The following is a 25,521-nucleotide window of genomic DNA, read 5'->3' on the forward strand; positions in this document are numbered from 1 at the left end:
TGATAGTGAATAAGTCTCATGAGATCTGATGGTTTTACAGAGGGCAGTTCCCCTACAGTCTCTTGCCTGCCACCATGTAAAACATGCCTTTGCTCTTCCTTCACCTTCTGCCATGACTGTGAGGCCTCCTCAGCCATGTGGAACTGTGAGTCCATTAAACCTCTTTTCTTTAAAATTACTCAGTTCCGGGTATGTCTTTATTAGCAGCATGAGAACAGGCTAATACAGCTATCATCTTTTTTTTTTTTTTGGTATATAATCTCCATCAAATTAAGAAATTTCCTTTCTCGTCCCAGTTCACTTAGAATATTGATGGGTGCTGGCTCTTATCAAATGATCTTTCTGCAGCTATTGAGATGATCATGTGAATTTTCCCATTTAATCTATTATTGTGGGTTACCACTGGTGATTTTCAAATGTTGAAACCATTCTTGATCTAAAAGATGAAGCTAACTGGGTAATGATGTTTTACTCAGTAAAACATGTTGTATATTGCTAGATTCTCTTTGGCTAATATTTTCTTGAGTATTTTTCCTATGTACATTTTTTGAGATTAGCCTGTAATTTTGTTCTCTTGTACTGTCCTCAAGTTTTGGAAATTTCAAGATTATGCCAGTCTCATAAAATGAGTCAGAGAGTGTCCCATATTTTTCCATTCTCTGGAATAGTTTGTATATTACTGAAATAATTTCCTTTTTAAATGTGAGCTAGAACTTACCAGTGAGGCCTTTTGGAACTACAGTTTCTTTTCTTTTTTTTTTTTTCTTTTCTTTTTTTAGATGGAGTTTGGCTCTTGTTGCCCAGGCTGGAATGCAGTGGCGTGATCTTGGTTCTCTGCAAACTCCACCTCCCGGGTTCAAGTGGTTCTCCTGCCTCAGTCTCCCAGGTAGCTGGGATTACAGGCGTATGCCACCACGCCTGGCTAATTTTTTGTATTTTTTAGTAGAGACAATGTTTCACCATGTTGGCCAGGATGGTCTCGAACTTGTGACCTCAGGCAATCTGCCCGCCTTGGCCTCCCAAAGTGCTGGGATTACAGGCCTGAGCCACGATGCCTGGCCCTACAGTTTCTCTTGTAAGATGTTTGATCACTGATGCATTTTTTTCCCAATGGTATGGGACTATTCAGGTTTTTTGGTTTGTTTTCTTTGGAGTTTAAGTTGCATTCTTGTGGGAGTTATTTTCAAAATTTTGGTGAAAAGTTGCTGATAATATCATTTTATTGTCTTTCTGTAGCCTGCAGCATCTGCGGTACTGTCACCTTTTTCATTTCTGAGACTGGTTATTTGTGCTTTCTTTTTTCATTGATGAATTTCATCACAGGCTAGTAGTCAATGTTATTAGCTTTGTAAAGAAATGATTTTTGACTGTTGATTATATCATTTATATGTATGCTATTTCAGTAATTTCTGCTCTGATTTTTGTGTGCCCTTTTAAACTTTTCTTTGGATTTCCTTTGCTGTTCTGTTTGTTTCTCCTTGTGAATTCTGTCCTTCCTTTTCCACATACTCACTTATGTCTATACATTTCTAAGTACTGATATTGCTTTACGCTACACATTTTGATATAGTACTTTCTTTCTCTTTTTCTTTTTTTTTTTTTTTTTTTTTTTTTTGAGATGGGGTTTCACTCTATCACCCAGGCTGGAGTGCAGTGGCACGGTCTCAGCTCACTGCAACCTCCACCTCCTGGGCTCGAGTGATTCTCCCACCTCAGCCTCCTGCGTAGCTGGGACTACAGGCATATGCCACCACGCCTGGCTAATATGTGTGTGTGTGTGTGTGTGTGTGTGTGTGTGTGTGTATTTTTTTTTTTTTCCAGTAGAGATGGGGTTTTACCATGTTGTCCAGGCTAGTCTAACTCAAGTGATCTGCCTGCCTCAGCCTCCCAAAGTTTTGTGTGAGCCGCCACGCCTGGACTGTGGTACTTTCTTAATAGTGGGAAACATTTCTAATCTCCATTATGATTTCTTCATTGACACGTGTGTTATTTTAGCAGCATAATTCTCATTTTTGAATATAAGAATTTCTGGTTATTATTTAATTCTAGCTTAAAAGGTTAAGGTATTGTCAGAGAACATACCCTATACAATTTCAATATTTTATTTAAACTTACCATAGGGCTTAATATATGGTCAATTTTCATAAATGTCCTGTGTATGCTTGAAAAGAATGTATACTAAGTAGTCCCATGGCACAGAGTTTTTGTTTGAGATGGAGTTTCACTCTTTACGCAGGCTGCAGTGCTGTGGCATGATCTCAGCTCGCTGCAACCTCTGCCTCCTGGGTTCAAGCAATTCTCGTCTCAGCCTCCCAAGTAGCTGGGATTACAGGTGCATGCTACCATGCCCGGCTAATTTTTGTATTTTTTGTAGAGATGGGGTTTCACCATGTTGGCCAGGCTGGTCTCGAACTCCTGGCCTCAAGTGATCCATCTGCCCCAGCCTCCCAAAGTGCTGGGATTACAGGTGTGAGCCACCGCGCCTGGCCCCATGGTGTACTATTCTATATGGGCATCAATCAGGCCAGTTTTGTTAAGGAGCCCTTTCAAATCTTCTACATCACTACCGATTTGTTCTATCAATTTCTGAGAAAGATATGCTAAAACCTCCCAAATTTGTGTTTCTCTTCTTAGTTCTTTACATTTTGAGGCCAGCAGAGGAAAAAATTGAACGATTTTTTTTAACCCACAACAGTGTTGATACAAAATAAGGCAGGGAAGAGAAAGCCCCAGAAGAGGTGGGACAAACAAAAAGCACAAAGAAAGAAAGTCTGTGAAAGCCTAAATAAGTCAGTCAGTCCATTACATTTAAATGGATTAAGGGCTCCCAGTGAAGAGCAAAACCTGTCAAGATGGTTTATGAGATAAAATCTGTACGTTGTATATAGGAGCCACATCCAAAACACAAACCCACACAAAGGTTAACAGCATGCCTGATGCTCTTGACCAAGCACCTTCGTGGGGAGCGGTGAATCGTGGTTCTTGCACCCTGCAGGTCAGCCTCCCTTCCATCAGGACCCCTGGGAGTGGCCAGGAAATAATAGGGGCATGAGGAGCCCTTTCATTCGTATTTTGAAGCAGAACCTTCACATGTTCCTGCCTGCTGGGGAACTCTGACTGGCAGACTGGGAAGGTTGCACCTAGGTCAGCCAGGACCCATTCGGCTCACTCAGGATGGAATGAGCAGCCTGGAGCCTTCTCTGCCCCCACCCCAGACCCTGGAGCTCCTCTGAATTCAAAAAGTTCCTTCCGTTTCTCCCATCAAAGTGACCACATCTCCTCTTCCAAGTCACACTGTACAGTTCCTACAGGAGATGGGCACAGTACCAAAGACCTCAACGGCATCTAGATTTTTTCCACTAGATCACTGATGCTAGAAGGCATTTCAGTGACCATGGACAGGTCCTGGAGACCTAGACCTAGGCACCTGCTTCTGCAGGAGGAACACAGCTGCAGACCATGGAACTTCTTACCACTGATTACTTAGAATTCACATTCTTAAAACAATTTTAAACTTATATGGTCCAGCTGGGTCCGGACCACTTCGACCAGGCTCAGTCCTGAATACCCTCGTCTGTCTCAGCAGGCAAAGGCCGGGAGGGGGCATCTGTGCCCAGGGTGAAGATGTGCCAAGTGCTGGTGGCACTGGTGTGGGCTCATGCTCTCTTCCCAGCTCTGCTGGTTGAAGGCTGCGACAGTCACTTACAGCTACCATGCTCATTTGTTCATTTGTGCCTGTCAACTAGGGTTTGTGTGGTGGCTGTTTCTGAAGCCAGCAAAGCAAAACCACCTTAATGTGCCACATGGAAGTGTAAGGTGGCCCCCCTCCCATTGAGCCAACAGCCCAGTGACCCCTGCTTAGAAGGGAAAGGATAATGGGAGGACAGGGAGGCAGGACGGGACGGGGCCAGCTGCAGCAGGGGTGGGCAAGAGTCCTCTCCTCACAGTCAGAGTCAGGGAAGGGGCGGTTTCGCTTCTCAACCCTCCTCTGAAACTGTGTCCCACCCCTTGCTGTGGCTTTGAAATGTGCCCGGCACTGCTCCCTGCTTATTACCACAAGGAGAGCTCCTCAGGCTGGAGCAGCCTAGAGCCTTTCTCTTCCTAATTCTGTGCAAGCATTGCTGTGAGTGATGAGCCTCCGCATTTCAATAAACATCCTACTTGCATAATCTTAGGATCTGTTTCCAGTCACTTCGGGGTTCACTCTAGTCCAGAAAGCATCTTCGCATCCCCTCTGACAGGTGTCCTTGCCCTGCTGCTTTCACAGGGCGGCAAAGAGCAAGGGCTTCAGCTCCCAAGCCGCTTGCTCAGCTGCGGGTCACTTAGGCTCCGCGTGTGTCCCCAGTGACCCTGACTTTAGGGACATACTGGGTGCTGCAGCCACAAGGCACTGCTCCTATAGTCATGGTGGGCAGCCAGCATTGCCCCAGGCCATAGTGCTGGTGTCCCAGGCTCCTCAGGGACCTGAGGACAGGGCCAAGTGTGCCAGCCCACACCAGGCTGACCCTGCCAGGCAACAGGTGTACACACAGGTCCTGAAACCACCTCAGGTCAAATAAGGGATTTGGGGGCACACAGGTTGCATTTTGCCTCTTGGGAAGATGACGCGAGGGAATGACAGGCAGGCCAGTTCCAACGCACTGCCAAGCGCCAGCTGAGCGGGCTGGGAGCAGGCACACTCCGATAGCCAGGACACAAGTGGGCTAGCGACGCCTGGTCATGCCTTTTCCCAACACAAACCCAAGAAGCTCCTTCGGTGTGTTACAGGCTGAACCGTGCCCCTCCCCAAAAGTGTACGGTAAAAGCCTAACCTCCAGTACCTCCGAATGTGACCTCACTTGGAGAGGGGGTATTTAGAGAGGTCATCAGGTTAACATGGACTCATTAGGGTGAGTCATAATTCCATACAACTGCTGCCCTGATGTGAAGGGGAAATTTGGAGATAGCTGTGTAGAAAACACCATCTGAACAGGAAGACAGCCATCTACAGGCCAAGGGGAGAGGCCCGGGACAGATCCTCCCTCCCAGCCCGAAGAAGGAACTGACCCTGACACCTGGACTGTAGACTTCTGGCCTCCAGGACAGAGACAGTAAATGCTGCTGTTGAAGCTGCCCAGTCAGGGGTCCTCTGTACGGCAGCCCCGGGGGACTCACAGAGTGTGCCCTGGGAGTCCTATGAGTCCTGTGGGAATTCCCCCACCCTTCCTGGCACACTCTTGAATGTTCTCCAGAATGTCGGGAGACGAGGCAGCATGCTGGTGGCACAACCAGCCCCGCCCCACCGTGGGCCCGCATGGAGCTCCCTTCTACAGGGGTCAGGTCAAGGCCTTCCTTAGCAACTCACTTCTTTAATTTCAGAATCCACAGAGGTAAGTCCAGCTTAGACCAAGCGGCCGAGTTCTCTTCAGATGAAATCTGTGCCAGTATTTACTCCAGGAAGGCAAGAGCCCAGCCCTTCATGACTCCTGAGATCAGGAATGGCTGGTGGTTAGGAGGCGCTCTCCTGGCCACGCTAGCTGTGTGGGGCACTCCCTGCATATGTGGGGCACACATGGCCTGTGCACACCACCCACCTACAAGCTTGGGCGGCTCCAGTGGGAAAGACAGGAGAGGGAAGCAACATTTGATTGAATCTGAGCCAAGAGGGCCAGAGGCTGAGGAAGGCACCCCCACAGCAGCCTCCTGAGCAAACAGCACCTGGGGACTCTGCCCAGTTGGGACAAAGGGTGAGGCTCCCAGCAACAGTTAAGAAAGATGGCATCCCCTGGGAGAGGGAGGCCTGGGGTTGGGTGACAGGGCTTCCATGCCACCACTGCACCCTTGGCAAGAATGAGCAGATGTGGAGAAGAGGAATGCCATCAATGCGCCCCCCACCTCGGGTCCCTGTGCTCCCCACCCCACAGTTCTTCCTGGAGTGCCCTCTGCACTCCTCCCAGCAGGCTGCTCGGCTCCTTAGGCCGGTCTGGGATCCCTGCTGGTGCCACTCCCGAGGTCAGCATGTCTGCATCTGCACTGGCTGCAGGAGGAGAGGCTCCCTGCAGAGGTAAGGCAGCAGGCACTAAAGGGGGAAGGGGGCTCTGGTGGCCCCCGGTATGTCCGAGGAGGGGGTGCGCAGGTGGCGCAGCGTGGCAGCTGGGTGCGGAGGACAGCAGCTGCTGGGAAGAGCTGCAGTGGAGCCCAGGAGGTTCTGCCGGGGGAGCGTCTGGAGGCAGCGGAGGTGCCCGGCGAGCGGTCCCTCTGGAGAGTCCTGACGGGTCACCCGCCCTGCAGCCCTCTCCCTGGCCACGCAGGATCTTTGGTTTAGGCCTTGTGGGTCCCTTCTGCCTCCAGTAGGGCAGGTGTCTGTGACCAGAGCCATGAGCCCAGCGAGGTCCCCGTGGGAGGGTCCACATCCAGGAAGGTTGGCCCATCGGCCCAGGGCCTTGGGGACGCCTCCCCAGCCGATTCACCTGGGTCCTCATGGTGGCCACCTCCTGAGCCAGGCCTGCCAGCGCCGTGGCGAGGCGATCCAGCTTCTCTGCGAGGGCAGCACCGAGGCTGTGCAGCTCCTGTTGCAGGGGCTTCCCACAGTGGCACGGCGGCTGCGGGGAGGAGGCTGGCAATACTGGAGGCGCGGCTTCCTGAGGGGGCAGCTCCGGAGGTGGAGACTCACGGGGTGGCTCAGGTGGGACCTGGGGGAGCAGCCTCCCATGGGTCTTGGCTAAAACCAGAGCAAGGACTGGTCAGAGTTCTTGGTTTGTAAGGAACTCTCTCTCCCCAGAGGTCCCCTGAACCAAGGGCACTCAGTACCCTGCCTCCTCCAAGGCCCGGCTTCCAGAAGGGAAGGAAGGTGAGTCAGGCCTGAAAACGCTGATGCCAATGGTTATGGCATGAAAACTGGCTACATCTCCTGGCTGTTCCCCAAACTGATGGGCAGGATCAACCACAGGTTGGGTTTGGGTTTCCATGGTAACCAGGCTTTGCTAAACTGCGGTCTTCCCACCTTCTAGGAATGGGTGGGTCTTTGTGTTGTTAATGAGACCAAATGGCAGCCCTGCCCTAGGAGTCAGTGAGAAGGGCCCAGAACCCCTGGACAGCATGAGACCAAGGCCATGGGAGCATCAGGAGATGGGCCAAGAGGGCCAGGCCAGCCAAGGGCCTTCTGCACATTTTTTGTGGGGTGACTGTGGGGCCACTCCAGAACTCAGTGCTCTTGGTTACAGGCAAACCACAAGGGTTCCCACCCACTTCTGCCTTTACTCTCCCCACTCAGAAGTTACAGATTCACAGGAGTCATAAGCTTTTTTTTTTTTTAAAAAAAAGATCACCTAATCCTTCACCCTAAATTCCCTTGGAACTGGTCCCAACCCTGGGCAAACCACAAGAAAGGCTTGGCCAGGCACTTGCCATTCCTAACCTGTTCAGCCCCAGGCTGGGTGCAGAGATGGTTTCTTCCCTGTTTCTCTGGGCCCCCAGCTGTGGCTCTGCCCTTCTCTTTTCGGCACCTCCAAGGCTTTAAACCGAGGAAAAAGTGAAGACTGGAGTAGCTAAAGGACCCAACCACTGTTTGGTCAAGTTCATCAACAAGGATCTCGGCCTGGAGACCCCGGCCAGGACTTCTACAGAGGACAGGCAAGGCTCGGTGGCCCCAGGCAGCTCAGAGCTCTCAGCAAAGCGGTGGCGCCTGGACAGAAGCCAACACCCTGAGCCAATAAGAGAACCTGCCGCAGGCCGCACTGAAAGTTCCTGGTGTGGGGTTGTCCCCAAGTGACCCAGGGCACTAGATGCCAGGCCCCCTGCATGTTTCCACCATGGGTCTGCAGGGGCAGGCGTGTGACACAGAGCCAACCCTCTCACAATGACCGTGGCCAGGTCATCCTGGCCTCGGTTTCCTCACCTATTCTCTAAAGTCCCCTCAAGCCCCAAACTGATTCTTCACTTCTCAATTTCTACCTCTAAAGGGTGTGTCTGCTTTTATGAAAATCCCAACTGGTTCTGTAATAAAACACTGAAATGAAATATGCAACCTGAAGTGGCTTACAGGTGAGACTTTTCCTACCCATCACCCAAATGGTGACCCTGGACGGCTGTTTTCCCCAAGCAGGGGCTCTGGGTCCTGGCCTGTGCAGAGGGAATGGGGGAAGCCACCAGTTCACCTGCAACTCTGGGTCTTCCATGTCCAAGCTCCAGGCCTCTGGACGCTTCACTAACCCTGGGCCTTTTCTCCAGCCGAGAAACAGGGCAGGGATCCCCAGCTGTACCTGTAGAAAAAGCACAGAGACCCTGGGGCAGGGAGACGATCGTTTGGCCAGAGCCATTCTGACATACCCTAAAACAATCTCAAACTCTCAACTTTCAAACCATGACTAAATGAGATAGAAGATGGACACTTGGCCCACGAGGGAGGCTAATTCTGGTGGAAGGGCCCGCTGTGGTGCGTGTGTGTGGTGTTCCTGCCCAGTCTGCAGGGGGCTCCAGCAGGAGGTAGTGGCTGGAGAGGCAGCTGGGAAAAAGGATTCTCATCTGTGGGTCGTGCCCCAGTGAGACCTCCGAGGGCGTGCTGGGGCATCCTGTGGTCCAAACCCAGCCCACTCTGCCATTTTCCGCTAGGCCCACTGGGGAGTGAGAAATGTGGTACGGCCCGGGCCTACACAGACAGGGCCAGGGCTGTAAATGGAGCCAGCAGCAGGAGCTGGGGAGAGCTCCCTCCCCTGACCATTTCTGGCCTCTTCCTCCTCCTCCCCATCCTCTACCACTGCCTCTCCCTCCTCCTCCTCCTCCTCCTCCTCCAGCACTCCTGAGGGGGCCAGGCCAGCAAGTACTATCTAAACTCTCTTTTCTCCCAGGCAACTGGGACCTGTCTCCTGTCCCATCTGCTTTTCCCGCTGGGAGCAAACACTGGCTCACAGTGAGATTGAGAAGCAAGGTGACCTGGGGCAGCAGGCAGCATTTCTAGCTTTCCTAATGGGACACTCTCCAAGAAGTCCCCCCAGCTGGGGAAATCTCACTTTTGAGACTTCTGTTATTGATGCCAAGTTTTAAAAGCATACACTATTATCGTATAAATACATCCGTATCTGTCTCCATGCACGCGTGTATATTCGCAAGTGCAAACACTGTGTACATGGCTTCAAGTGGGTGGCCCAGACCTCCCTGCAGCCGCTCACCAGCACCCCCAGCAGCCCCGCCCTCCCTCTCGGACACAGCTCACCTTACAGGGAACTAAAGCACGGCCAATGTGCAGGACTCCCTGGCAAGGGCCAGGCAAAGTGACAGGCAGGACTCAGAGGATCCAGTCTGGACTCCTGGCCCTCTGGGGGACGCATGGGCGCCCCCTCAGGAGACCCCAGGCTCACCTGCACCAAGGCCGCTGCAGTACCTGGGCTCTGTTCTCCTGGGGTCTTCACCAGGGCTGCTGCCACTGCTTCCAGCAGGGGTCCCACCAGGACATGGGGACAGAGGGACAGGAGGCTTACAGCTGGGAAGGCGGTCCCTCTCTTAATGTCACAAACAAAGCTGGCATCAGAGTGGTGACTGGCGCTCTAGCACACACCCCGCTATCCTCCCTTTCCGAAGAGGCTCACCCTGGAGGAGCGGCCTCCAGAGCTCGGGCTCTGGCCTCGGGTCTTCTCCTTCAGAGCCGCTGAAGCTCGAGCTGGAGCCGGGGCTGGGGCTGGGGCCTGCCACGCAGGTGAAGCGCAAGGGCCGTACAGGCAAGATCCCCCTCAGGGCGCTCTCCAGGCAGTGCAGCGGGGAGGGCTTGGGGGCAGGCCCTGAGCAGGGGACCAGAGAGTGCTCTGTCATCAGCCTGAAGAGAGCCAGGCCTGTGCCTTAGGGTCTGGGCACACAGAACTGGTCCCCTTTCAGCTCAGCCCACACTCAACATGAGTTCTAGGGGACCCTAAATGGCTGCCTCTCTTGCCACAGAAAGAGGACAAAAGTGAAGCCAGAGCCTGGCCAGGACGCCAGCAGCTTTGGAAAGTCTGCTGGGGAACTTTCTGGAAATCTCCAGTCCTTGGAAGTCATTAGCAGTCTGGTTCTAGCCAGGCTTAGGTCTCACAGGCCAGGTGGCCTCTCCTACCAGGCAGGTACCATCCCTGCACTCCGGTATCTCATAAGGGCCAGCAGCCCAATGGTGGGGCTCAGTTAGGGCCCATCCTCGTCTGATGGGAGAGTCAGCAAAACCGCATTTATTCAGCAAAGGTATCCCACCAGGCCCTGTGGCAGATCGAGGAAGGAATTCTGCTGGAAGTTAAACCAAGCAGCAGCAGTAGACAGCGGGAGCCCCCCAAGAAGCTTCTCCACAGGAGAAACCCAATGGATGGACACAAACAACGATCTTCCCGACCCCGCTCCTTGTCAGCACTTTGTGACACTTTATCTTCTTGTTTAGTGAACCTCAGTTGCTGTTTGGCACCAGCTTCTGTCCTCTGGGCAAAGGATGAGAGATGGGGAAGGAACAGAGGGACAGAGAGGGGAAGTCTATTTCTTTGTCAAACACTTTAACTAAAGCATGGTTGTCAGTACCGAGGGCAGGTGCCAGCTCACCCTCTGGGAGCCACCTCCACACTCCTGGCCTGGTGGCCCCAGGGTCTTTGAGCCCCCGCTGGTGGCAGGCGGGGACGCAGCTGGAGGTGAACACCTGTGGGCTGACCAGACGGAGGCTCCGGGTGGGCACTTCTCCCCTACCGTGCCCAAGACGGGCTGACTCCCAGGCCTCGGCCCTCAGTCCTGTTTTAATGAGAAAACAGGCGGCCTGTCAGCCCCACGGGGCCTCGTGCTGCCACAGAAGGGACAGGGAACAGTCTCTGCCATTGCTGGGCTCTCGGGCACACCAGCGTCAGGTGTGGGAAACACCCATCTGCCATGTTCCGGGGAGCGCCCGAACCCTCCAGAACCTCTCTATTCCCAGACCCAGCTGCGTGGAACCCTGGGCTCAGAAACTGGTGCCCAGACACCAAGGCACATGGGGCCGGCACGGCCGGGACAAGGACACCTGGCCACAAGGAGCCAGCTCCAGCCAGGGCAGTGGAGCCACAGACAACGGCACTAAGGTGTCCCCGTCACTCAGATGCCAGCAGGTCTGCACGTGTGTGCTAAACAGACTTTCCGGCCTCCAACAAGGCTCAGCCCAGGCCTATTTCCAGAGCACCATGTTGGCTCAGAAGCAGATATGAGCCCACAGGTGCAGCGCCCAGGGCATCCTCGGAGCAGCCCTGTCTACACCCTGGCCCCCGGCAGCCGCTATTACCTTCCTTGTCTGCTGTCCAGTTCCTGGGCTCCACTCTCCTCGGTCCCCTGTCTGCTGCTGAGGAGCAGGGCCAGGCAGGCCGCAGCACAGGCACAGGTATCTCCTTGAGACAGTTCTCCAGACCCTGCAGTGGGGAGCTTCCTGGCGGGCTTCCTGTGAAGATCAAACATTCACAGATGACGGGGGCTGTAGCTCTATCTCTGCAAACCATAGAAGTCTCCCCTCTTCTGCTGTGTCCAGGGAAGCAGGGCCACAGGGGTGCTGGGCACAGAGCACTGGACGTGTCAGTCCTGGCTCTGCGGCGGCCCTGCTTTGGCTGCCGTGGAAGCAGCCTGGCCTGTGGCTGTCAAGATGGCATTGTCCACAGGTGTGGGTTCCAGTCCTCCTCGGCACACCCAGCTGCCACTACTGTGAGGGACGACATCCTGTGTCCCCAGCACAGGGGATCAGGGGTGGCCCCACAGATGGAATGTGCTAAGACTTCCTTCACCACTCACAGAGGGGAACAACACAGGCCCCCTCGCCTCTGGGCCATGGCAGGCCCACATGCATGCAGCTTCAACTAGGAAAGAACTAAATACACTGTAAACATCCTATTTCCAGTGACAGCCGTGTGAGTAACAGGAACTAGATGAACTGAAACTCTAGAGCGAGGAGAGCCCTTCCTAATAAAGCGGACAGTGCTGCCACTCTCTTTCCTAAAAGCGTTTGCTGATGATCCTGGGCCGAGGCACAGAGCGGGAGGGCAACCCGCAGCGCTTCTGAATGTCCACGGGCTGGAAGGGCAGGGTGGAAACCAGAGGACCTCCACATGCATTTTCTCCACAGCACATCCGCTGAGTTCTGGGGCAACAGAGGGAGCCGGGAGTTGTCTGGAAGCTTCTGAAAGGCAGTGTGAAATATCCTGCAGTTTGGGTTACTTAGTAAACAAAGTCCACCCAGGCAGGACACATGAAGCATGCTACCGAATACCACGCTGCTGTCCCAAAGAAGAAACTGGTGCTGGTGGCCAAGGAATATGAAAAGTATAGAAAGGAGTCAAAGACAAATGCTGATGACAAAGGCAGCCTAGAGGGGCATGTACAGATGCCGCCCTCTGTGTGAGGAAGAGGAGGGGAATGAACTCGCAGCAGTGGCAGGAGGGGCTGCAGCGCCGAAGACTTCATTTTTCCCACATAACCTTTTATAGCTTTTGAACAAAGCTATGTGATCATATTACCTATGAAGTCAGTTGCATTTTGGGGGAAAAGCCCCACACCCAAGGGGCTAACCCCTAGTGGGGCTTGGGAATTCAGGCTGCTGTGGACACTGGCAGGCCCCACAGGCCTGACCAGAGCTGTGGCTGCTGCGAGAGGCCTGTTCAGTAAATATGTTGGCAGTCAGGACAGAGGTGAGGACAGAGGGACTGGTGTCGGCAGGACAACACAGACCAAGAGGACTGGGATTAACCGGGTGGGGGAAATAAAAAGGCCAAGAGGAGATGCTGGAGTCCTGCAAGATCCTCAAGTCTGCAGCAAACTCGACTGGAGTGACCGGGGCAGGCACAGGTCACCAAGCATACTCCCAAGTGTTTCTGACACGAACCTCACTGTATGTTTTCCTAAGCTGGGCGTCAGTTTGATATTACAGGCAATTCTTTGTGGCTAGGGTAAGGAATTCAATGCAAAAAGGAAATTTTTATTTATATTTATTTATTTATTTTTGAGATGGAGGTCTCACTCTGTCCCCCGCGCTGGATTGCAGTGGTGTGATCATAGCTCACTGCAGCCTCAAATGCTGGGGCTCAAGTGATCCCCTGCCTCAGCCTCCTGAGTAACTGGACTACAGACTACTGGTGCCACTCCACTCAGATAATTTTTTAAGTCTTCTGTACAGGCTGGGTGCGGTGGCTCATGCCCGTAATCCCAGTCCTTTGGGAGGCTGAGGCAGGCGTATTGCCTGAGGTCAGGAGTTTGACACCAGCCTGGCCAACATGGTGAAACTTCTTCTCCACTAAATATACAAAACTTAGCTGGGAGTGGTGGTGGGCACCTATAATCCCAGCTACGCGGGAGGCTGAGGCAGGAGGATCACTTGAACCCAGGAGGTGGAGCTTGCAGTGAGCCGAGATTGCGCCATTGCACTGCAGCCTAGGCAACAAGAGTTAGACTCCGTCTCAAAAAAAAAAAAAAAAAAAAATTTCTGTATAGACGGTGTCTTATTATGTTGCCCAGGCTGGTCTCAAACTCCTGGCCTCAACTGATCTTCCTGCCTCAGCCTCCCAAAGTGCTGGGAGTACAGGCGTGAGCCACTGTGCCCAGCCCAAAAAGATTTTAAAAGAAATCTTAGACATTGTCCTGTCCCTTCTGAGACAAGTCACTAAAACGGAGCCCCCTCTGTTTCAGTTGTTGGGTAGGCTCCCAACAACCCACCCAAGGTAAGCCCTGCATCTGCTCCTGCCTCAGTATCCCTGGCTCTGCGCCCAGCACTGGCACGGGAGTCTGACCCAGTCAAGCCACAGGAACTGGGCAAGGGGCCTCAAGTCCTCTCCCAGGATGAACCCCAGCCTCGGGCTGGCCCAGCTCACCTTTTCCAGGCTGCTGCCCCTGGCTCCCCACAGGGCTCCCAAAATCCAGGTCCCAGTCAGTGCTGCTGGATGAGGAGAAGCTGGTGGGGGTTCCTCGGGGGGCTGGGGGCCGGGTGGGGCCATCTCTCACACAGCCCTGCAGGCTCAGAGGCAGAACAGGCTCTCTGGTCGCTTCTGTAGGGAACAGCACAGTTGTGGTCACCAGGAGGCTCACTGGAGAGGAGACCCCTGGGCCACGGGGTGCACGGGCACCAGAAGACCCTGCCCCAAAGTATCTCCCACTACGGTTTCCCTGTGGCACAGATTAAACTCCCATAGCGCGTGACCCACAGAAACCCCACAGTGAGTCTCGTGACTGGAGAGAGTTCTGAGAGAAGGAAGTAGGGCAGGAAGATCTGCACTGGCTTTCGCCACATGCAGGCAGCTGTCTGGGGGTGAGTATGAAAGGCAGCCTGGCGGAGTGGGCCTGCGCCTCAGGAGGCTGCGCAACATAATGACCTGACAGTCCTCAGCATCTGCCTCCACTGCTGTGCCCAGGGACACGCCACCCCGCGCCCATGGCCACAATCTACCTTCACTGTGTGATCTGTGGGGCTGCAGTTCAGGCCTCTGAGACCCAGAGTCTCCTGGCTGGGGGTTCTGGGAACAAGAAGTGGCCGGCAGCTGGGAAGGTGACGACCCACTTGGGGGAATGCCCTTCAGACAGGCTTCCAGGGCTTCCAGCGGTGAGCTTGAGGCACTGGCAGCTGGAACAGGACAGAGCCCCCTGTCACCATCTCCCACATATCCCAGCTTTGCCCATCAGACCCCTGGCTGGCTCCACCCGACGTGCTTTCTGCAAGGTTGATGAGTCCTGCACCAGGCTCTGGGACCTGCCAGGCAAGAAACCCTTCTGTGGGGGACTGATCTGCTCTTGCCCCCACCCTGCCCCTGGAAGGCATGAAGACAGGAGGGAAGTGAGGAGGGCCACGTGTCAGCAGGGGCAGCTTCCGGGGCCAGGAATCACTGCAAAACAAAGGCCCCGAGGCAGCAGGGGCTTGGGCTGAGGAGGCCATGGATGAAGGGATTCACTGCTTGGGAAGAAAGGCCAGGGGGGCGGCTCCCTGCTGAGAGCTGCTTCCCTGGGGTTGGTGGAACCTTGCCAGAGACTGACAAGCCCATGGGGAAGACCACCAGAGCAGCCAACCCCAGGCCTCACCTTGAGCCTCAGGGCCCCAGCTGGGTTGGGGGACCCCTCTGATGTCTCCAGTGGCTGAGGGACTGAGGGGCTGCCTGCCAGGCTGACAGGATGCGGGTCCTGGGGGGCTCTGGACCCAGCTGTTCTCCATCTTCACAGAGAGCAGGCTGCCAGCTCCAAGACCAGGACGGGGAGGAGGGGTCAGGAGGTGTCCAGGCCCTGCGGGAGGAGGCCAGTGGGAAGCCCAAGATTCAGGCCTGGACTCACCCTGAGAATCCCTTGAGGTCTTTATAGGGTTAGGAGGGGCTTCCAAAGCCCGTGTGCCTCCACAGCAGTCACTGGATCAGAATGCTGTCACTTGTCAATCATCAGCAGAGAGACGAGTCACACGCCTCCTCCCCCACCATGGCCCCTTGGGGTGCCCCCAAGGTTTCTACCAGGCATGAAGTCGGCCCTCCCTGGACAGCACCAATCACGTCTTTCTCCATGGCCAGCACACCTGACTCAACCCAGCTGCTCAGGGCTTTGTTCTGAGAAGCTAACAGCTGAGGTGACATGCACGGAAACGTGAACCCATGTGTGGGCTGGGTGGGTATAATTAGGATTTGGGGTTCCCAGCCCTCACACACATGGCAGAAATCCCAAATCTCAGTTATACCAACCTGACCCAAACACACAGGACCCCAAATCACAATGAGGAGCTGTGTGTGTGCTGGGCTAGAGCTCCGTCCTATATTTCTTGATCTCGCTCCCTCCCCACTTTCCTTTCGGAATGTCCAGCTCCTCCTCTGGGAGCCAGCCTGAGAATTATCAAGTGCTGACCGAGCTCCTCCCATGCAGCTCGCTCCATTTACACAGTGGCGATCTCCCGCATCTGGCTCCTCTCCCCGACAGGCCACCGTGGGGGCCTGAGTGTTTATGCTGGGGGCCACCTATAGCCCTGCCTGGGGCAGGGTAACAGAGGACGTCTGGGGGCCCTCCCAGCCCAGTGAGAAGAATTTACCTCCAGAATCCCTTTTCCAGGCCCCTGGATTCTCCTGTAGCCGTGCGTTCCCCACTCCCGAGGGACTGGGATGCCTGTCCTGGGCCTCGGGGAGCTCCTTCAGACAGTTTAGCAGACCCTGGAGGGGACAATCCCCTGAAGCTGCCTCGGTCTTCACTAAAGGAAAAAGGAACATGTTTTCACCTGGAGCCCAGTGTCCTCAGCCTTCACGACAAACAACAAGCGGAATAAGTGAGAGGGGCGTGGGGCCAGCTCTGAAGATGAGGATCCTCCAGGGGCTCACTGAGTCTTCCCGGTGCCTGGGTTCACACACCTGCCACAACTGGACAGGGCAAAGAGGGAAGGCATGGAAGTCGCCCTGCAGGCAGACATGTGGTATCGCTCTGAGGACAAACTGAAGGAAGTGGGCTGTCGGGGTCACTGTTCGAGACAGCTCTGTGGGTCCTGAACAAAACTTACATTTGAGGAAAATGGAGTTGTACAATAAGCACATTACTGCAGCTAAGCTCACTGCGGCCCTGTGAGTGGGAACAGCCTAGGCTCAAGGCGTCAGGAGCCTGTCAGGGTCTGACTCCACGACCCGTGCCCTGGCCCCTCCACCATGCCGTCCAGAGCCCAAGCCCACCCCATGCATCATGCCTGGCATCAATGCAAAGCGACATATGAGCTCTGCAGCTCTTCCCCTCGGGTCCCGGGTCGGGAGGAAGGGACATGAAGAAACCAGGGCAAAGCCTGCTTCCAAGTTTCCTTTTCCCAGCTGACCAAATGCTGTCCTTAAGAGAGCCACCTGGCTCCAGAAAGGTGACAATGGCAACACAGCAGTGGCCAAGCTGGTAACGATCCCTAAGGGAGACAGTTTGGAGCAGGAGGAATCACTGTTGAAATGCAAACCAAGCTTCAGAGACCTCAGCCTGAGGCCCCAGGACTCACCTGCCCAGGGCGGGCTCCCAGACCCCAGGTCTGTTCTGGTTAGCCTGGACGTGCCCAAGCTGGGGAGAGGCGGCAGGAAGCTTGGGGATGTCTCGGGGTGCTGGGGCCCAGGCACGAGGATTTCCTTCAGACAGTTGATGAGGCCTTGCAAGGGGCTGTTCTCAGGAGAAATTCCTATAGCACACACAAGGTGGGCCGGGGTCAGTGCCGTCCTGACGGGGCACCCAAGAGTGCTTCAGCAGGCACTCAGGTCTCCGGGCGGCTGAGATTCCCGCCCGTGAGAACACAGACAAGTCCTGCCTCGTGGAGCTGCCACCAGGCCCAGGCTGGGGAGCAGCATGACCTCCTCGCGTGAACTAAACACACTTGCCCATCACCACCCCACTGAGGAAAGCCTGCCCCTCACCGGCCTCCGAGGTCCCTCTCTCCTGTTCTCTGCGGCTCTTCCTCCTGCTGGGGCTAAGGGTGGGAGGGCTGGGCTCCCCGCCCGGGGCTCCCGGGGCTCCTGGGCCTTCCTTCCTTGTAGGCCATGGTTTGTCGCCAGTTTCTGTTGCAGGAGAACACAAGAGGGACTTTCTAGCCCCAGCTCCAGACTCTGGAAAATCACCCCAGATCTGGTCCCCGAAGAGGACAGCCTTCTCCAGCTACCCAAGTCCCTGTTCCAGGAGGGCTGAGGGCTTTCACCATTTCTTTCTGGTTTAACTGTAAACAGCAAGACTGTTGGTTCACTGTGAACACCCCTAGGCCTTCCCCGTGAGCCCAGCCACCGAATTTGGCTCAGCAAGTGATGCCGGCAGTCTCGACATGTAGACCACAATCCCACACTCATGCTTCTCAAACCAGGGCACACAGAACCCCAGAGCAAATGTGCCCGACACCCCCGAACACCAGATGAAACCACAGCTAAATGGGGTATGTTTTTTGGGAATGCCAATTTTATTCCGTATAAATTTGAATTATATTTTATAAAAACAGACAAATGCAAAATTTGTAATAAGTTTTAAAAATAAAATGAGACCCCAGAGAAATCCTAGGAGCTCGCCTGGCCCTGTTCTGCAGTTGGGGTTGCTGTGATGAGATGGTCTCCAGTGCACACAGGTATGTGAATGTTGCCGGCCGTGGGCCTGCATGTGAGAAACTGCCGGAGGCTTCTGTGTTCAAAGTGCTCAGTGATCGGGGCGGGAGGAGAGGCTCCCCAGGGGCTGAGCATCACGCCTCCTCTTTGGTGTTTACACCAGAGGCTAAATATGTGGTCCTGCTCCCTGGGGCACTTTGTCAACAAGAAAACAGAGCAACAAGGGAACTGAGTCCTAGAAAAAAATGAAGAGGGCACAGGGTCCAGGTCCCCTGACGCCATGGTCAGGCCTCTTGAAATGCTGGTTCTCCCTGTCCCTGCTGTGTCAGACTCACTGATGGGGAGAGGACTTCCCTGGACCCCGTCACCAGTTGGGCCACTGGAACACAAGCTGTCGGTGGGCGTGGCGGCCAGGCGGGGCTGGCTGGCAGGGCCATCTGGAAGGCAGCTGAGCAGGCCTCGGAGAGGGCAAGGCTCTCTTGCCACAGCTGCTGTCGGGAAAGAGGGAAAAGACAACAGCTGGTAAGATGCCCCTAACATTGTCACACTGTCACATTCTGGGTCTTTTCCTTCCCATGTGCTGCTAACAATGACCAGGATGTCAGCCAGCTATGCGTTGTCATCACTGGGCTCTGATGGGGCCACAGTGGGTGGAGGGCGACAAAGCCACACAGAAACTACCATGAGAAAGCCTGAGCTGCCCTCTCACCAGCTATGGCCACACACTCAGAGGGCGGCACACGGCCTAGCCGTGAGGAACAGCAGATGACTCTGCCTCCCCGCCTGTGCCTGGGAGCCCACATGCAGTGCAGTGCCGTGGACTTGCGCTTCATCATGGGGAGTGCAGAGGAGGCTGCGTGTACTGGCCCCGCTGTCTGACTTACCCTCGGGGCTCACTCTCTCTCCATCCAGGCTGGCTCCCCGGCTCTCGCTCTCGGGGCTGTCCATAGCGCCCTTGACTTCCCCAAACAAGAACTCTGGGATCTCCTTCACCAGCTGCACCAGGGCGGTGAGGTGCAGGCTGTGCCGGGGCTGTCCCCCTGCGGAGAGGCCACAGTGACCCCGCACCCCTGCGGCTGCTCAGCACTCACACCTATGTGCGTGTTTTCACACCCAGCATCTCACATAATCCTCCCAGCCACAGGAGAAGCAGCCAGAGGAGACACCATGTCCCATGAGATATAGAGGACTTGGGCTCAGGCCAGGCGCTCTGGCCAAGGGAAAGCCAGGGCATGGGGGCAGGGCCTGGGTAACAGGGCTTTTCTGTTCTGCATTACTCGTTAATCTCCCTGCCTCCCAGGGGAATGCCCAAGCGGGCTGCTGCCACACTTCTCCCACCATCTGGGCCCTCTGCCTTTTCGGCACCCCCTAAATGCCTGGCCTTGCCCAGTCTGGGCCAGTGGAGCATGTCCACCATCTGAGGTCTTGGGATGTAAGCCTTGTGGCAGGACTTTTAGGAGCTGGGGCAGGTTCTGCAGGGGTGGCTGTGATAAGGCTTCAGGGTGGTGGCAGGTGGGGGGCCGGAGGCAGGAGGTACTCTCCAGGGTGACCCCAGGCTTCCTCTGAGTGCTTCTCTGCATAACAGGCTTCCAGCCCAGAGGGATGAGAGGTGAAAGTTTGGGAGGTTGCAGTAGGGGAGCCAGGGAGGTGAGCGGCTGGACTGAGCCGGCTGAGGTGACACATTGCCCGGGCCTGACGATCTATAAGTGGGAGGAGACGCCCAAAGTCTGACAGATAACTTACACTGGGGACCTCCGCCACCAGCAGGCTCCTGCCCCTCATCAGCGTGGCTCCCTCCCACGACAGCTCCTCCAGACTCTGAGGGTGACAGGAAAGCAGAGAGGGGGAGCAGCTCAGCTGTCCCTGGGAAAGAAGAGGGAACTGTGGCCCTGGGAATGGAGTGGCCTCTGCTTCGCACACAGCTGGGTAGCACCCCAGGCCCCTGCATGTCTGTGCACGTTCACGTGACCACTTAAACTCAAAGAACCACAGAGTGGCTGGAACCTCAGAGGCCACCGCATACCCCCACCGAATTGTACCTAGAACCCGGTCCTGGGAGATAGAACAGCAGCAGCAGGAACGATCCCCGTGTTCATTTCACAGGTGGAAAGACTAAGGCTGCCAGGTCCCAGGGACTCCGGTCTCCCTTCCACCGCCCACCAGGCTCCTGCCGCACATGCTGCTGCCTCCTGTCCTTACCCACGGAGACCAGCGTCTCGTAGTTCTCCCGCATCACGTCTCGGTAGAACTCCCTCTGCCCCTCCTCCAGGAGCCGCCACTCCTCCTCTGAGAACCGCACTGCCAAGTCCTTGAAGGTGATGGACACCTGCAGGCACAGTCTCCAGGGGGGTTAGTTGTTCCATCCCAGAGGGGCCAGCCTAGCTGTCTCTGCACTTGGTGACCCCACCTTAGGCCTTCAGGTGCACACTCCAGGATAATAGCCAGAGCGGGGGGCAGGGTCTGACATGCAGGAATCCCCTCAGGAGACAGCGCTGGGGGTGAGCTGTGTCTCTGCAGAGACACGCTGAAGTCCTAACCCCCACGCCTATAAGTAGGACCTTATTTAGAAACAGGGTCCCTGTGGATGGAATTACTTAAGATGAGGTCATGATCCTAAGTAGGGGGGTCCCTTAGTCCAGTATGACTCGTGTCCTTATCAGAAGAGACACAGAGACAGACACACAGGGAGAAGATGGCTGTGTGAAGACAGGCAGAGACTAGAGTAATGCAGCCACAAGCCAAGGAATGCCCAGGGCCACCAGAAGCCACAGAGCCTTCAGAGGGAGTGTGGCCCTGCCCACACTATGATGTAGGGCTTCACGCCTGCAGGGCTGTAAGAGAATACATTTCTGTTGTCCACCTAGTTTGTGTGCTGGGTTTAGAGAGGTGCACAGAAGAAACCTGGGGTCGCCCTTGGAAGCTTTGGGTCACCAGGCTCCTCTACACTCTGTACTCCTATCTCCTATTCTCTGTACTCATCTCCTCCTACCCTGTGGCTTTTTAAAGTAACAGGAACATTTTTGTCTACGTTTCTTTAAAAATGGTCCTTCGGCTGGGCGCGGTGGCTCACTCCTGTAATCCCAGCACTTCGGGAGGCCGAGGCAGGCGGATCACCTGAGGTCAGGAGTTTGACAGCAGCCTGGCCAATATAGTGAAACCTTGTCTCTACTAAAAATGCAAAAATTAGTCAGGTGTGGTGGCGGGCGCCTGTAATCCCAGCAACTCAGGAGGCTGAGGCAGAAGAATTGCTTGTGGGAAGCGGAGGTTGCAGTGAACCGAGGTTGCACCATTGCACTCCAGTCTGGGCAATACAGCAAGACTCCATCTCAAAAAAAAAAAAAAAAAAAAAAAAAAAAAAGTCCTTCAGTGGACTTTAAAGTGGCCATCAGACACTAGAAAATGACCAGCATCAATAGGCTTGAATTTAAAATTATGGCAAAAATTAACTGTGCAAATTAAGCAAACAGAAGGTAAATTATGGGAAGGGTCCTTCCTGTTGAGAAATGAGTGTTAAACTATTTATTTGTAAGAATGAATTATTAAAGAAAACGAAAACGCTCCTAATAAAGCAAAGACAATTCACCTCTTGTTTCATGTGCTCAGCACAGCTATTTTAATTAATTAATAAAGTCAGGATCTTACTATGTTGCCCAGGCTAGTCTTGAACTCCTGGGCTCAAGTGGTCATCCCAAATTGGTCTCCCAAAGTGCTGGGATTACAGGTGTGAGCCACCGCACCCACCCAAGTCAGTGATTCTACAAACCGTCCCAGGCCGGGGGTGATGGCTCACGCCTATAATCCCACCACTTTGGGAGGCCCAGGCAGGTGGATCGCCTGAGGTCAGGAGTTCAAGACCAGCCTGGCCAACGTAGTGAAACCCTATCTCTAATAAAATACAAAAATTAGCTGGGCGTGTTGGTAGGTGTCTGTAATCACAGCTACTTGGGAGGCTGAGGCAGGAGAATTGCTAGAACCTGGGAGGCAGAATTTGCAGTGAGCCAAGGTCACAACATTGTACTCCAGTGCCTGTTTCCAAAAAAAAAAAAACAACAAAAAACCGTCCCTGCCACTAACTGGCAGCCTTGATGTCCACTCACTGCCGGGCTCTCTGCCTGTTCTCCCTGAACAGCTGTTAACTTGTCCCACGCAGTCACACCTACCAATGTTCCTCTCTGGCCAGGCTGCATCTACAACCCTGGCAAGGGGCACCCCCTCCAGTGACTGCCTGCCTGAGGCCCAGAAGCCCAGAGGCCCACGGGCAGTGAGACGCCCTAGCCTTTGCCTCCTGCCTCAATGTGCAGACTCTCCCTGAGCCTCTGTGGCTCTGGCCCAGGTATGGTCACTCCCTCTCAGGCACAGTCTCACACACCCTCCAAAACTTCTCTCAAAGAGTTATTTACATTTCTTCCTAGTGTCTTGGAACAGAGAAAATGTAGCCAACATCAGGGTCTATGCAGAAGAGCACGCAGAGCGGCCCTAGACTGCTGTCCTTAGGAAGGCCTGCTTGCCAGGAGGGCCCCAGGCTGGCTTCCAGGCATTTAGGTGTCAGGAGGCTTCCTACCATTCCCTAAACGATGGAAGTGGCTCAAGGTGCCTAGATTGAACAAACAATGTGGTGTGTGCCACACCCCTGCTTTCTTTCTGGGAGTCTGGAATTTTGGTTCATGCCAGGCAGAGGGCTCCCACATGACACTCTGGTGGCTCAACACAGAGCTGGCAAGACAGGTCTGAGCTCTAAGTAAGAACATGATACCAGCTGTGTTGGTTCCACTGGTACCACCGCTGACCTGATGTGGAAGTTAAGAGGTTCTGGACCCAGAGACCGGGCAGAGCATGGTGGCTGGGGCTTAGCCTCAGTAGCCAGGCTGCCAGAATTCCAATCCCTGCCTTGTTTCGTATTAGTTATGAGACCTCAGCCAAACAACCCATTTGGGCCTAAGCGAACTCATCTATAATACTGGGATCATAACAACCTACCTCATAGAGACATTGTGAAGACAAAACAAATACAGGAATAGTGCCTGAAACAAATGCAGGGACTATTAATATTAAGAGCTATGATTAGTAATACTGCAGCCAGGCCTGTCTGCCTAATGCCCGCTTGCAGGTCTCAGCCCGCCAGCTGAGCTCTTCCACACACTGCTCCTGACCACCGGTGCCTCTCTCGCTCCAGGCTAAATATATCCCAGCTCTTCCAGGAATCTGTAAGAGATGCTTTCCAGGCCTCTCACCATCTCAGCCTCAAGACAAACTGTTTTGTGACAAAATTCTTACAAAATGCAAATGGGAACTGACTGTGGCCAGGGTAAGCACTTCTGCCAGTGGCCTCCCTCTGCCCAGAAAAAGCAAAGGAAGAGTGAGGGTTTTGTGTGTGAGGGAGTGAGCAAGTGTGAGTGTGCAAACACCTGGACCACAACACTCATCTTCGGGAGGAGGAAGGCCACCACCGGCTGGCTCTATCCACACACCACCAGCCTTCCTCCTTGGGCCCCACTTCACCTCCTTCCCCCAACCACTGGAGAAAAGCTTTCTGGCCTGACCCAGGACTGTTGTAACCGGGCAGCTTCCTAGCTCACGGCTGCACATTGGTCCTCCTAACACACCCTTCCACAGTGTCACTAGCCTGGCACAAAAACTGCAGCTTCAGTGCCTGCTGGACCTGCCCCTCTCTCACGGTCCTTCCCAGCCTAGACCTGCTCTCCCAGTGGGCTTCAGGCTCGGGCTCCCAGACCAGACCCTGCCCCAGGGCCTCTCAATCTGGAGGCTGTGCTCACATCCCCCTGGGCTTCTGGGAACCCTCCCTGCTCCTCTCCACCTGACTGTGACCTACCACTCCCCAAGGTCACCCCTGGCCACCTTCTCCATGAAGCTACATGGTGTGAGGATATTCCCCTCCCCGAACATCAGATCTGAAAGGTCAGCCCAAACTCCTCACTTTACAGAACGGGAAACTGTGGTATGAGGAGGCCCTAGGATGGGGCCATGGGCATGTCTGAGCGAGGGTGTCCCTGGGCTACTTAACTGTGCATCCAGACCTGAAAAGGACACTTGACTGTCCCTGCCCAACAATATCCAATTTGCCTGGCCTCTCCCTTCTCCCCAAATGCTTAGGGGCACTAATGATACCAAGGGCCTGGCACTGTGTCTGCTCTGCCTAGTCACTCGCTGCCCCCCATCCATGCTGCCTCAGACTGGCCAAAGCTCAGGAGCCACCACAGTTGCAGAACTGGCTCCAGGTGCCCATTCAGAAGGACGTGCAGCAGTTGCTGGTATCAGTACCAGATACCTGATGCCTCGCTGGTACCAGCACCAGAGTTTCCTGGCATCGTCACAGCCCACACAAAACCTAGCCCAAACGGTGCCCAGGCTATCACAGCCTGGGGCTCTCCCTCCAGTTCTCCGATCTAAAAGCCTTACCTGGAGGCTTCCCAGGACAAAACTTGGGGTTTGCTCTATCTTCTCTTTCTCCCCATTTCCACGTCCCCAGGCCCCGGGATCCAGGATTCCACCAAGAATAGAAGTATGAGATTTACTCACTCCTTCCGAGGCCTTCATGCCCACTCTACCAGAATAACTTGTAATGAAAGAAGCCACGACAAGGGGGGTTTCCCCAGGTGGAGACTGGGCCGTGGGTACCCGGGGGCGGAGAGCGGCAGAGAGATTGTCCAAGGACCTGAACTTCCCGGCACGAACCCCCGAGCATCAGGCCTGCCCCGCCTCGCCCAGTCGATCCCGAAGTTGGGGGCGGGGGGGTCCCAGCTCTTTTTCGCCCTGCCGCCTTCGGGGCTGCACTGCGCCGAGGGGTCCGCGCGTCCGCCTGCCTTACCTGGCGCGCCATCCCCGGGATCAGCCTCCCCGCCACTCCTCAGTTTCCGGCGCGGCCCCTGGCGCGAGCGCGCGCGACCCTCGTTGGCGGCGCCCAGGTCCGCGCAGGAGAAGGCGGGGCCGGGGGCCTGGGCCGCGGGGGAGGGGCGGGGGTGGGCGCGACTGGGCCCGCCCCCGGCCTCGTTGAGCCCGCCCCGCGCGCCTCGCGTCCCTTGGCGGGTGGTGCAGTTTCCGCCCGGGGGCCGGCCGGCCGGCTGGCCGGTGCAGGCGCGGACTACACTTCCCAGAAGGCGCCGCGGCGCCGGCTCGGAAGCGGGGGGCGGAGACAGGGCGGGGCGGGGCGTACCTGGCTCCGGCCTCGTCCCCGTCCCCACCCCTTGTCCCCGCCCCCAAGTGCGGGCAGAGGTTGCGCGCCGAGACCCGCCGGGCTGGCTGTGGGCGTGGAAGCCCGCGGGTACGCGCCGCGCATCACTCATTCATTTTCCGCAGCCACCACTGAGCGCGTCCCATGTGCCATGGGCTGATGGTGGGGATGACAAGGGAGCCGTCTTTCCCAGAGGCCGCGGTCGGGGAAACCCGACCCGGAATGGAAGGGGTCGAGGGTCCTGCCGGGCGTGGGTGGGCCAGAGCAGCTGCCAGGCCCCCGCGCGTCCGCAAGTCTTTCGCCCGCGCTCCCGCTTGCCACAGCCATGACCTACCTTCGTGTCGCATTTTG

General features: G+C 55.3%; 1 protein-coding gene across 21 annotated transcripts; it reads right to left on the reverse strand.

The window, feature by feature from the left end:
- Nucleotides 1-2,086: 2,086 nt before the first annotated feature.
- Nucleotides 2,087-24,943, reverse strand: LOC105474864 (KRAB-A domain containing 1). 21 transcript variants are annotated; one of them, XM_071094277.1, is made up of 18 exons: nucleotides 24,808-24,916; nucleotides 22,959-23,002; nucleotides 20,181-20,307; nucleotides 19,725-19,799; nucleotides 18,866-19,021; nucleotides 18,317-18,472; nucleotides 17,313-17,453; nucleotides 16,907-17,080; nucleotides 15,977-16,132; nucleotides 14,995-15,192; nucleotides 14,369-14,542; nucleotides 13,797-13,970; nucleotides 11,231-11,383; nucleotides 10,528-10,710; nucleotides 9,564-9,752; nucleotides 9,336-9,476; nucleotides 8,136-8,240; nucleotides 2,087-6,700 (listed from the first exon to the last, which is right to left on the reverse strand). In XM_071094277.1, the coding sequence occupies exons 3-18, from the start codon at nucleotides 20,212-20,214 to the stop codon at nucleotides 5,859-5,861; spliced, it is 3,051 nt and encodes a 1,016-aa protein (XP_070950378.1). In that variant the 5' UTR covers nucleotides 20,215-20,307; nucleotides 22,959-23,002; nucleotides 24,808-24,916; the 3' UTR covers nucleotides 2,087-5,858. The 21 variants fall into 21 exon arrangements, 17 of the variants coding, with proteins under 17 accessions (XP_070950378.1, XP_011728007.2, XP_070950380.1 ...); XM_011729705.3 differs by having other exon boundaries at nucleotides 19,725-19,844; XM_071094279.1 differs by having other exon boundaries at nucleotides 18,317-18,469; nucleotides 24,808-24,915.
- Nucleotides 24,944-25,521: the final 578 nt, after the last annotated feature.

The sequence above is a fragment of the Macaca nemestrina genome, chromosome 4 (assembly GCF_043159975.1).
Source record: "Macaca nemestrina isolate mMacNem1 chromosome 4, mMacNem.hap1, whole genome shotgun sequence".
NCBI classification, from domain to species: Eukaryota; Metazoa; Chordata; class Mammalia; order Primates; family Cercopithecidae; genus Macaca; species Macaca nemestrina.